Source organism: Scylla paramamosain, chromosome 4, assembly GCF_035594125.1.
Source record: "Scylla paramamosain isolate STU-SP2022 chromosome 4, ASM3559412v1, whole genome shotgun sequence".
NCBI classification, from domain to species: domain Eukaryota; kingdom Metazoa; phylum Arthropoda; class Malacostraca; order Decapoda; family Portunidae; genus Scylla; species Scylla paramamosain.
The window spans coordinates 22227027-22240712 of NC_087154.1; the positions used below are offsets into that span (position 1 = coordinate 22227027).

At 45.3% G+C, this 13686-nt stretch overlaps 1 protein-coding gene across 7 annotated transcripts in view; it reads left to right on the forward strand.

The window, feature by feature from the left end:
• Nucleotides 1–1703: 1703 nt before the first annotated feature.
• The window catches only part of LOC135099863 (transcription factor Sp9-like), a 136803-nt gene continuing 124820 nt past the window's right edge, over nucleotides 1704–13686 (forward strand). For 2 of the 7 annotated variants that reach the window (XM_064002476.1, XM_064002473.1), the window contains exon 1: nucleotides 1706–2783. In XM_064002476.1, the coding sequence (XP_063858546.1) occupies nucleotides 2718–2783 (66 nt within the window). In that variant the 5' untranslated portion in view covers nucleotides 1706–2717. The other 5 variants (XM_064002472.1, XM_064002479.1, XM_064002478.1 and 2 more) reach the window with 5 other exon arrangements.

Here is a 13686-nt window from a genome sequence, read left to right on the forward strand (position 1 = left end):
TAACGGCGCGCTGGAGGAAGCTCAGGGAAAAAATATTCAACGCGGAAGTCATAAAAATACTTGTATGTGAAGTAGGTAGGTGGGAGTAGGCAGGGATGGAGAGGAGGGGGGTTAGTGTGAGAGAGAGAGAGAGAGAGAGAGAGAGAGAGAGAGAGAGAGAGAGAGAGAGAGAGAGAGAGAGAGAGAGAGAGAGAGAGAGAGAGAGAATCACCAAAACCACCACCACACACAATTATCTTTTTCCACAATCACTCTCAATGCTCTAGGTATTATTATTATGGTGCTCCTTTTTACTCTCCCGCTGTCGACCCAATAAAACTTAGCGATCGCGTAACAGCAGACATATAAACCCATGAAAAGGTGCTCCCTCTGCAGTGATCCGCGATTAGAGCAGCTGCTGTTTGAACACTGGCTCAAGACACTCACAAATCATAGCGTGCTTCCGCTAATAAGGATGGAAACTTTTCCGGGCACACAAACCACAAGGAGGGGAGAGGGGGAGGGGAAGAGGCACGAGGATGAAACGTGCACAATGGGGAAGAGATAGGCAGGGGAAGGGCAGGAAGTGGGGAGAGGTGGAGGTGTTGGCAGAGTGGATTCTTCTTGGTGGGGGCAGGGAAGGGCAGGGAAAGACGGAGAAGGGCGGGGAGGGGCAGGGAAGAGGCAGGGTAAGGGAGCAGGGGTGGTCAAGGAGAGCCTCGTGGCTGCCTCCATAAGGTGGTGATGGGGGACCTTGTTTGCTGTGGATTTATTGTTTCCTAGGCCTCTTCCTTCACGGTGACCCACGACGCAGCGCTGCAGGACACGACTTAGTGGGCACCTTATGTGTTTGGAAAGAAAGCCTCTCCTTCTTCCTTTCCTCCTCTTCCTCCTCCTTTTTTTCCTCCCTCGCTAGTCTTCTTTCTCTTCTGATTAAATCGGCCCTCACTTCAGCTTCTAATGTGGAAGCGTCATCCCTCAGTGTTCCTATAAAAAGACACACATCTTTAGACTGTGTGTGTGTGTGTGTGTGTGTGTGTGTGTGTGTGTGTGTGTGTGTGTGTGTGTGTGTGTGTGTGTGTGTGACAAAATATACACTTGCAGAGAGATATAAAAACACGGAACGAATTATTACCAACATTCGTAAAAGGATGAAAGGATGAAAAAGTAGATATTAGTAAAGTCTTTCATTAGCCTTATGAGCATAATAGGAATGAGTGATTGTCTCCCGTGCAGTGTGACCACAGGCAGGAGAGGAAGTGAGAAGGAGTAGCCAGATAAGCACACACACACACACACACACACACACCAAACTGATCAACAATCTGATAACAAAAGAATACTGTTGAGTTGCTTCATCACATTTTCAAGGAGTGAGCAATGCTTCAGTTTCCAAACACACTCACACGTGTCCACTTCCTCCCACCACCACCACGCTCAGCGGCAGGTGTATTGTAGATGTCCAGGTGAAAATAATTAACTCAGCCTGCGTGTGTCACGTTATTTCACCTGGACCGACAGCACCTTCCCGCGGCTGGCCCGGATGGTGCCTTGACAGCTCGGCCTCGTCATCGCGAAGGCCGCGCAGACGTGCCAGGGAGGCGAGGCTCCAAGGAGACTCGGTGTCTTCGTGGAGGCTGTAAATCAAGGCTCTCTCGTGTCATCCCTTAATATATATACATATATATTTTTTCCCGTTCCTATGTTGTTTATTAAATCACCGCAAGTGTTGATGTTTCCACGGCAAATTATGTCTCACGTTTCCGACTTGAGAGAATTAACTTTAACAAAATGCGGGTTAAAATGCAGGATTCAGCGGTCCTCCCACGCCACCAGATGCATTCATTGCCACGTAATGAACCGGCCCTTGTTCCCCGTGTCCGGCGGAGTCCCTCACGGCCCTGGCCCAGCCTCCGCTTCCTCCGGCCGAGCGTCTCACAAGACGTTATTTACTCGGCAACAAGCAGCCAGCAAACTTCCTGCGACGGGCGGCTCTACGGGAGGCGTCGCGGTGATGTTGGGTTTCACTTAACTCAAATTGGCCCGGTACTGAAGGGCGGCACCTTCCTACAGAGCCTCCGTCATCCCCCACGTGTTGGTATCAGCAATTAACGCCCTCTCGTGGTGTTAGTCATCCAAGTGCTTGTTCAAATATGCATAATGAAAGACTGGTGGACGGATCCAACAAGTGACTACCATTATTTAATACGTACTGCCGTCATAGAAGCAAGCTAACCCCTTATTTTCACGTCCAAACCTCGGTCCAGGCATTTCTGCACTTGTAAAGAAGCGTAGAGTACGTACGTACGAGGTGTCCGGTAGATGGCAGTGGTCGGAGAGGGTGGGCGTGGTGGGCGGGGCCGATGATTCAGTGGGCGGGGCAGCCGTCACTCTTGGACTCTCGGCCGCAACGATTGGCACCTGCCATCCCCGCAGCCTGGCCAGCGAGGCAGGCCGCGCACGGGGGCGGAGCCTATCGCCTCACGCCCCGCCCAGACCAGCCCGCTTAGCTGCTGAGTGATAACTTGTACGAGATCAGTGTAAGTTGAGTACTTGGTCTGTCGTGAGGCGGTTGTTTGGCCCTAAGTATGGTGATTGTTTGGTCTACCTGGTAATCAGACCTGTAACCACTGTAATCACGGCGCAGTGGACTATCATTAGAGTGACCTCTCCAGTCATATTGTGACCCCTTGTGACCTAATCTTGCGATTGGTGATTTGCTTGACCATCCTGCATCAATGATGCTCACCGATCTAAATATTTCCAATCGGACGGACATTTACTCGACGGAGAAAGGAGGCCTTGTAAGTATGACTGTGTGTAGGTGTTGGGTGTCCCCCACCCGTGGGTGAGCGCGCACCGGGTCCTCGGGTCCTAAGGTCTGGTTCTGTGAGTCCTGGCGTGCCGGGACCCACAGCAACATTGCCGCGGGTTACCCCCTCACCAGCCACCACAAGCGGAGAACTTGCTGCCGCCCAAATTACTACCTTGGCTCCCAGATTGCAATTATAGTTACGGTGGGGATATCATATCGGCGGTGAGGGTCGGGGCTTAGTCTAGCGGCGGCTGGGCGAGTGAGCGAGGTGTTTGGTTGGCAGAAGGTCCATCACAGTGACACCACCAGCTACATCATAGTAGTGGGAAGCATACACCACCTGACGCACCACCTGAGACTCGGGCACCAACACCTGCCCCGTCACCTGGGCGTCAGTGCTCGTAGGGTGCCGCGCGACGGTGCGTCTGTGTGGGCCGCGGTGTACTGAACACGTTGCCGGCGGCAGGCTGGTTGGTCGGCGAGGGTGGCAGCGACGCGTCAGGATGGTGGCGAGCAGTTGTTGCGTGTGCAGGCTGCAGGTGGTGGCGGTGGTGGCGGCAGTGGCCCTGCTCAGTGTCACAGTCGCCTTGTGGTGGTGATCGCTGGTGTGGTAGTGGTGGTGATGAGGCTCTGGCTAGCGTGGTGCCGGGCCTGCGCCAAGAGACGGTGACCCTGTGTTGGCTCCTAGCTGCAAGGACTACTCGAGTCTTAACTTCTTTTCAACACTTTGTCGGTGCCTTGCAACATTTTTACTCAAACCTGGCATTACCTGTATGGGAAATTGATTGGTGATTTTTCGTCGACTTAGGAGAATACTTCCAGGATGTTTGTTTGTTTACGTATGATAGTGCAGTGAACAACGCGGCGCTGTGTGATAGTGCGTTATATCTTGGTGATTCTCAAGTCTGATTTTGGCCAAGGTGTGTCCGGATGTGTGTGGTCGTTAAGGAGGAACAACAGCAACAACAACAACAGCAACCCTGAAGTAGCTAGTGTGCCGGCGGCTCCCTGAGGGACAGTCATATACTCCAGACACTCGTTTTGTACCTCGTTTGGCCCAAGATGGATCGCAAGTCCCTGGTAGGTCCCCAAGTGGTGTTCTGCACAGAGGGGCTGCTCCTTGCCTCTTGCTTATCTTAACGACTCCTAGTTAGGATCTTTTTTATCGTTGTGTGATGAAAACTTCTGTTGTTATCTGGGAAGTGAATTAACATAATTTTGAAACATAACAATGTGATTTACGACGCGAAGTAACATAGAAGCAGTGGGTTAGTCCCGGGGCTTGGACCACCGCGGCCACTGCCTGGCCCGCTGCCTCACAGGAAGAGACTTGGTGCGGCATCCTAAGCACATTGCCTGGAAAATTTTACAGTCCCATTAGTACTTAACAATGCAATTTTTCATCACTTATGTGGATTTATTTTTTCCGAATCTCATCATGACTACATTATGTGTTTGTCGAAATCACTTCCAGTAATATTAACGAACTTCGCTTCCCACAGAGAGTAAATGTGAATGGAGATGTACTCGTATATTGCCGGAAACTACAGCAGAAATTAAACTCTTGAGTGAGGATGATGAGGCAGTAACTTGTGGTTTTGTGAATGTTTTGTGCGAGTGTTGGGGATGTAGTTACTTGTGGTGCTGAGGGAAGACTGCTGCTGTGGAGAGGCAGTCATGGGTGGTGATGGTGGTGGTAGGGGAGAGTGATGGCAAGGGAAGGAGGCGAAGGGGACTGTAGTGGAGGCACACAGGAGAGTGATGTGCAGTGCTACGCGACCTGTAACGCAAAGCTGTCTTCATGACAACACTCTTTTCATTAATTTTTTTCTTTTACATGGAAAAAGTTAACATTAAGCGAGCGAATATCTACACTTAGATATGATGTGTGAGAGTACACACATTCTCTCTCTCTCTCTCTTATATATATATATATATATATATATAATATATATATATATATATATATATATATATATATATATATATATATATATATATATATATATATATATATATATATATATATATATATATATATACATATTACACACACACACACACACACACACACACACACACACACACACACTGGTAAAATCTTCCTCTTCTGAAAATAATGAAACTACTCAGGAAGACGCCTGAAAATTGTCGGCAATAAGTATAATGTAAGTGACTCAAATATGACAAGAAATGGACGCGTTGTAACTACCTCGCAAAAATATTAGTGACCGACAAGCAGTTAGTGACCAGCAGGTGGTGGCGATAACACCCAGGCTCAGCTTGCCGTCGCCTCCCCGCGGTGTCGCTGGGACCCCGCACGCTCTGGGCGTAGCGCCGCGGCGGAAAGGTCAGCCAGCGCACCAGGGAGCGGAAGATCAGCGCCGCTACCGCCGACTTTTCCTTTTTGGGAGTGAACGCCGCGGCAGCAATCTTCACCCTTAACGTACAATATAATTTTGTTCTTTTCCATTTGGCGAGCGTTTAGTGAATGCAGGAATGTGACGAGGCATGAGGCCACCACCGGTAAAGGGTCCACCGCGGCAGTGTTCAAGGCGCCCCACGCACTCCGCGCCGAGGCAGAAAAGTGACTCATTTGAGCACAGACTCTGTTCCTTATCATTTTCAGCTAAATCTGATAAACGACTTCCTCATTTCGGCATCGCCTCGCCCATGATGTTGGCAGAAAACTGTCCCTTCAACCTGTCAAGAGGCGACGGTCCAGGAGTTTTCTCTCTTTTTGGTAGCACACACACACACACACACACACACACACACACACACACTGTAGTGGTCAGACATCGATCATGTTTGCACTTGCTGTATGGATTAATGACTTCACAACACTAGGTGCACGTGAAACATTTCCATACTGGCGAGTTGAAGCAAAAAGATGTTCATATAAATTAAATATTCTTAACGTTAGCAATAATTTTTCTGAGTGATATTTTGTGAGCACTGGCCTTAAATCTACAAACCCATATAGGGAACATACCAAAGAAAAGAAATAATCTTCAGCCCCGCCTAATCCAACATTCATATCTTTATGCTCGATCTCAGCGCTGCCCGGGCTGTTCATATTTTGTGTTCATTTAATGGCGGCGACTGACATGCGGCGCGGCCTCCTGTGCTCGCCGTGAGTGACCCTTGCAACCACTGCACGGGCACGGGCCCTCAGCTACTCGCTCCAGCACACTGCACGAGGTGTCTGTCCCATACACCAATTCAGCGGCACCCTCATGACGCTGCCGCGTGATTTAGCGTTGCCGCAGGGACCCCGCAGCCCGACACCCTCGCTGAGTGGGCCGGTGAAGGAGCTACTTAGCTAATCTGGCACGGCGGCTGCCACAGAAAGAGGCGCGGCGCTCCACACACTTCACCGGGATGCTCACTAGTAAATTCAAAGACGTGAACGTGAAGACGATGAGATTTGAATTTTACATTTTACTGAAAACAAAATGGGCATACTGACAGCTAGATTTCATTTGACAAGTAAATGACTAAAAACTAACAGCCTTATGAGACCACAAAAAAATATTAATGCTAAAATACTGGTTATGAGCAACACATTAACATTAAAACCACCAACAACAGCACAGCGTCGCGAGGCCATGAGGCACTAACGGCTGGTAATCTTGGTGAGGAAGTGAACGGTGCAGAAATACATTGGAGAAAAAAATAATAATCAGGTTACATCAAAACATTTGGTAATGAAGCAATTTCTTCGGCCACCAGCCTCCCTTCCCCATTCACCAAAACTGGAATAATAACAGGAGGAAGCATGCGCCATTAATGTTCTTGCTGCGGTGAGTGTTAAGGCTGCCGCAGCCCGCAGCCCGCAGCCCACCGCGCCGTGACGCAACAGGCGCCCGCCCACCACAGTCATCCAGCGGCTTATCTCCAGCGACTGCTAGCATTATTATCTTGACTTAGATAATATGTGAGAATATAGCGTTAATATTTCTCTTTTTTCTCTCCCTCTACCTCTTCTTTTTCCTCCTTCTCCTTCTCCCCCTCCTCCTCCTCCTCCTCCTCTTCCTCCTCCAAAAAGGAAAGGCTGAATTATGATGACAAAACGTGAACCCGCGGGATGTGTTTCTGAGGATTATCTTGACGTGGTATTAGCGACTCACCCTCGTGTGTGTGTGTGTGTGTGTGTGTGTGTGTGTGTGTGTGTGTGTGTGTGTGTGTGTGTGTGAAAATTTTGTTGTTGTTGTTGTTATTGATATTATTATAATTATTATTATCATTATTATTATCATTTTTATTATTATTATTATTATTATTATTATTATTACTATTATTATCATTATTATTATTATTACTATTATTATTATCATTAACATTCATTTTGTCATTATTACTTCCACTGTCATTGGCGATGAGAGTCTAAGTAAAATTCTTATTGTTCATGCTGTTAAATACATTTCATTGTTGTTAGTCGTGTTATTGTAATTAGTATATCCGTCATCACATTCTCCTTTACTCTTCAAGAAAATTTGGATTTTCAAAGCAAATAATTTAAGCCAGTTGACCAGCACGAAGTACGCGTGCGCCCGAGTTTGTATAAAAATTGGTTAATGAACATTGCCGTATTCAGAAAATTTATTAAAAATTGCAACCATTTTGATTTCATCATCTTCATATCTAACATAACTGACTGAAAATACTTTCTGAAAGGTGAAAAAAAAAAATGCGTGCTGATATAATTCCCTCGAAGTTTTCTCTACAATCTACATAAATTATTTTCGAATGACCCATAGACTGATGTGTAGTAAGTGGGTGGAGGGGTGCGTGTGTATGTATGTGTGTGTGTGTGTGTGTGTGTGTATGTATGTGGGTGGGTGGGTGGGTGGGTGGAGGCGACTTTGGAACTTCCTGCTGGCTAAGATGAAAGCAGGAAGAGAAGGAGGAGGAATATTACTGATCTCGATTTCTCTTGTTAGTTTGTCAACACTTGCAAAACGTGAGTGGCGGTGAGCATCATTAGGCGTCACTGATTGGCAAGAGCTCGGCCTGGAGACATGAAGGGCTGTGGCGGGAACTAAAGGGCGAGGAAAGAAACAGAGAAACAACACTTAATTTTAGGATTTATTGAGATGTTTAACTTTCTTGACTCCTCAGCAGTTCGCTCTAGTGTTTATCTACCATATGTCAGACTCTGCTGCAATATTTAAATCACATTGTCGTCGTTGGTTTTTATTATCATCGCTATATAACGTACACATGGCGGAGTTTTGGATGGCTCAGTTCACGAGTTTGAGATTTTTTTTTTCTTTCTAGATGGGGAATAATCGCCTTTAAACTCAAACTGAAGAAAATATATACATGTACAGACGCGAATTCAGTGTGTGTGTGTGTGTGTGTGTGTGTGTGTGTGTGTGTGTGTGACGTAGGAAGGCAACTTATATCTATTCACAAAATTTAATGCACCCCGACTTAAAACAAATAACTCTGAATATCCAAGAAACGTGAAGCAGCACTTGGATAACAAAATGAACACCTCTCTCTCTCTCTCTCTCTCTCTCTCTCTCTCTCTCTCTCTCTCTCTCTCTCTCTCTCTCTCTCTCTCTCTCTCTATCTACCCTCACAATAACACGTTAGTCAGGTTAGTCAAGTCCTGTCACGTCACGGCGAAAGGCAAATAAAATGTCGTCATAAAGTATTGAGCAGCCTTGTGAATGCCAGCGTGAAAATAACAAACTTTAAACCTGACAGCCGTTGAAAAATTACTCATCAACATCTTCAGAAAAAGTGTCAGAAAATAATGGTCTGATTGGATTGGTTGTAACATATTGATGCTTTGGCTAAGGTACGTGACAGAGAGAGAGAGAGAGAGAGAGAGAGAGAGAGAGAGAGAGAGAGAGAGAGAGAGAGAGAGAGAGAGAGAGAGAGAGAGAGAGAGAGAGAGAGAGAGAGAGAGAGAGAGAGAGAGAGAGAGAGAGAGAGAGAGAGAGAGAGAGAGAAGTTAGCATATGAGAAGTTAGCATATGAGAAACTAAAGGAAGACAACAAAGACGAAATGAAAAAGAAAATAGACAAACAAATAAAAAAATATCAATTAAACATTAAAAAAAGAAGAAAAACCACTCAATGAACAGTAGTGAAAGACAGCAAGACAATTTTACAAGTAAAGAAAAATACGAATATCATTACAGTACTCCGAACGCTTCCTGTGACCTTATCCCCGTGACAAGCAAGCGAGGCAAGGCACACAAAAGAGTACGGAGAGGAAGACGAGAGAGCAAACTTACCTGTACCGCTATCTGTACTTGTGGGAGACGTGGTGTTCTCCTTAGTTGACGGAATAACGACGCATACTCGAACTATAACTGCTGCCGGGAACGAGGTGCAATCTGTAGCCTATAAGTGAAATTGGTGACAAATAACAGGAGCTTTGCGGGGCAGGTATGAAGGAAAGGGGGGGGGGGGGTGGAGGGAAGAATGATGCTTAGTTTTCGTGACTTTTTTATTTGTTTCTTTGCTGGTTTATTTATTCGAATGTTTTCTTCTCGGGCGTTTGAGTTGCATTTTGTGAGTGGAGGCGAGAGTGATACACGTGCTTTCATTGACTGAACTGATGGTGTGCTTCCGATATTTTATGACGTTTTAACATATCACCGTCGTTTTTCGTCCATCTTTAGAGAGACTGACACACAAACAAACACACACACACACACGCACACACACACACACAGAGAGAGGGAGAGAGAGAGACTATCTAATTCATTCTCTAGAAGTAAAAACCAAAATTAAACTACACCATAGAAACGCCAGAAGGCCAAAAATACACAGCTAACGATGCTACGGAGTCCTGAGACCCCCGCTGATCCTTTCCTCCCGGGCCAGGCAGGAGACGCCGCTCGAGCACAACACTGCGGCTCTGTCACTCCTGCGGTGGAAGGTGATGGCCTCGAACAATGATTTAAAAACGCGTCACATCCACAACTTCCTCTCCGCCGAACCTAGTAAGCTCGTTTCCGCGGCCAAAACACACCAGCGCTTACGAGAGACAGAGATCGCTTCGGTAACTCTAGCCATGGGAGGAATAAGAAGTAGCAGGTTATGAGGAGGAAAGATTAATGTTGAAAAGAGACAGGAAATGTTTACAGTACTGCCGCTTATCGTGATATGAGTGAGGTACAGTACTTAACATTGGTTGTAATGCGCTTTCTAACATTACCGGGTTTAAACAATGCTGGATGGTTAACAGGAAATGGAATATATAAACGGATAAAAGGGGACGTGGATCATGATAGGAGTATTGGAAATATTTAGAATTTTAGATGGTGATTGTGGGTTTGTCTGTGGCGTGAGGTGATTTGCAAAGCAGCAAGCAGTCATGGCGTTAAAGGAAGCAAGAGAGGAAAGAGATGGCTGGAAATAAAAATACCCCAAAATTATACGATGGGAAAAAAAAAAAACAGGAAAACTAAAAGAAAAAAAGAGAAAGAAAAAAACACAACAAAGGAGGTTCAATGAGGAAGTTGTGAAATATTTTGCAAAGAAAATATATTAGGAAAGATACCTGAGAGAGAGAGAGAGAGAGAGAGAGAGAGAGAGAGAGAGAGAGAGAGAGAGAGAGAGAGAGAGAGAGAGAGAGAGAGAGAGTACGAGTATATATAATTACAACAATCATCTGGTGCTGATTACAATTCTGTCCGTTTATCTGTTCCTCTGTCCGTCAGTCTGTCTGTTACTTCAGGCAGACACGGAGAGCTAAGAGAAAAAAAGATAATATAAATCCAGAACCCACGTCACGCCCTTCCTCTTCCTCACCTTTTCTCGCGATGAATTCAAGTGTTTTGTATTTTTTCACTGTCTTGAACTCAATTAACTCTGAACTTTTCCTACCTATCTGTTTACTCTCTCTCTCTCTCTCTCTCTCTCTCTCTCTCTCTCTCTCTCTCTCTCTCTCTCTCTCTCTCTCTCTCTCTCTCTCTCTCTCTCTCTCTCTCTCTCTCACATATACACGGGACACTTGATGTATTGCCTTGACGAACATGAATCGAAGGGATCATATATTAACTTTCTTTCCATGCCACTTCCCTTCCGCGTGGGGAGAGGGTAGGTCTGCCGAGGCCCACCAATACGTGCCTCTATTATTATGATGATGATTATTATTATTATTATTATTATTATTATTATTATTATTATTATTATTATTGTTATTGTTATTATTATTATTGGTGATATCGTAGGCTTTGTACACGTTTCTTTTCTTTTCTTTTTTCTCCTTGTCTTTGTTGCATTGTGTTGGTTAAAGTGTTGTACGTGATGGTGGTGGTAGTGGTAGTGGTGACGGTGGTGGTAGTGGTCGTAGTCGTGGTAGTATTATTGGCTGCTACTGAGTCGTTTTCCGAGTCGTTTTCATACATAGGATTTAGTTTTCAATGGTTAGATTCCACAACTGCATATTTGTATGAGTGTTTTTTTTTTTTTCCTTTTATATAGCAAAGTTATCAATTCCCGTCGACTCAACGGGTGATTTATGACAACAAAATTACCATCATTTTTTTGTCATAATATTAAATTCCTCAGAACACAATTTGGTTCTGACTCAGGCCGGTAAACAGGTAAACAAATAAACATTCTCATCATGAATTCAATACAACATTCTCTCGTAGTTTCCAAATTTCTATACATGAGCACTGTGGAGCCAAACCAGTTACCTGAACAAAGCTGTTCTCCGTTACCTTTTGTTAATTCTGTTACTCAACTGTGAGGAAGTAAAACAAAAATTCACTCTTGCTATCTCCTGCTTCCTCACTTCCTTAACCGCACCATCCTATTGCCATTTTTCTCCCTAATACCCATAATACACTGCTGTATAATGACATAACTACAATCTACAGGTGTCGTTTAACCTCCACGAACGTCTTTTTTCCCCCATCATTCCATCCATATCCTAACTTCCATGTTTGTTGTTTTGTATTTCCATTTCTTATCAGTTTTTCTATACATCACTATCTCGTGCTGTGGCGTCATAAGTCTGTTTATATCGCTTCTTTTTCCACGATCCCTTTATCTGTGCTCCTATCAGCGCACCAGCACGCATCATGTGGCGGCGACACGTGTGGTGAAACCTGAGCGAGAGCTGTGTGCTTTGGAGGGGAGTGTTGTTGTGCTGGCGAGGGATGGAAGGAGTGCTGGTGAAGTTAAGGTTCTGTAATGATGGTGATGACGATGATGACAGTGATGATGATAATAATAATGATAATACTGATAATGCAATACTACTACTATTACTACTACTACTACTGCTACTACTACTATTGCTAATACTGCTGCTACTACTACTACTATCAATATACAAACAAAGAAAAAATAAATAAATACAAATAAGCAGGCTACATACATAGACAGATGACGGTGCTAAATGCTTGATCAATCTAGATAACACAAAAACACATGACACACGCAATTCATTCCGAGAAAAGACAACTAATAACTGTCACACACACACACACACACACACACACACACACACACACACACACACACACTCTAGTGGCGATAAACGTCTGAAGAAATTATAATTATGAGCATCCCAGCGGTCGGTGTTTCCTGGGTCGAGTGGCTTCTATTGCAGTGTTGGCAGTGTTGATGTCGAGGCTTTACTGGCTGCAAAAGTATATCCAATATGTATTAAACGCCATACCACCGCAGAGAGAGAGAGAGAGAGAGAGAGAGAGAGAGAGAGAGAGAGTAGGTGGGCGTCTCTCGTTCCATTTCCATATTGTTTTCATAGTTTATGTTTTGTAACTCCTTTTTTTTTTCATATATAAAGAATTGCTGTTTTTTTTTTTCTCTCTCTCTCTCTTTTTATTTATTTATTTTTTTCGACAACACATACGTAGGTAATAATCTTCACTATAGTCTCCACCAGTATGCTTTTTCATCTCTCTCCACCCCTTCTCTCTCTCTCTCTCTCTCTCTCTCTCTCTCTCTCTCTCTCTCTCTCTCTCTCTCTCTCTCTCTCTCTCTCTCTCTCTCTCTTTCTCTCTCTCTTTCCTTATTTCTCCCTTCATTATCCCACGCCCCTCATTCTGCCCCATCGCGTCCCTTCACTCACTCCCTCTCTCTCTCATCCCTTAATTCTCCCTCACTCCCTCCCGCTCCCTCTCTCTCTCCCTCCCTCGCCGTTGCCATTCATCTGAAACAGTCACGGCGCACCGAGACAAAACACAACAGTCGGAAGCTTCTCTCCTCATTTTAGGATGATGTTTTGACGAGTCTATAACGGGGATTAGTGGGGCGCAGTTGACTTGGCGGAAGGCTTTGGACGGAAGGGAAGGGAAGGGAAGGGAAGAGAAGGGAGGAGGAGGAGGAGTTATGAGGCCATTAACGGATAATACATTCACTAGGACTGTTTCCTTCATCGTGTGTGTGTGTGTGTGTGTGTGTGTGTGTGTGTGTGTGTGTGTGTGTGTGTGTGTGTGTGTGTGTGTGAGGAGGATAAGGAGGAATGTCTGTCTGTCACTTGGGAATGAGGAAGGAAGGGAGGACGGCGGTGGTGTGTGTGTGTGTGTGTGTGTGTGCAAGCTCTCCTTTCACACATCCCTTTTCGCATCTTCCCTTCACCTTCCTCCTACATCCGACCTTCTTCACCTGCACCTTCCTCCCACGCACCACCGTCCGAGCATCACCAGAGGACACACACTCAGTCTAGGCGACAAACCCCAAGCGTGACGCAAGCGTTGGCGACAATGAGAAGGGGCGGCGGCGACGGCGGCATTTCCATCTGGTCGGCAGCAGTAGTTTGTGAGGGCGGAAATTGAGCACACACGTTAAAAAACAAATAAAAAAAGACGCTTATAATTTTTAAGGACATGATCTTCCTTTTTTTTTTTTTTTTGTTATTGAGCGTGATTCATTTTATACTGTTTGCT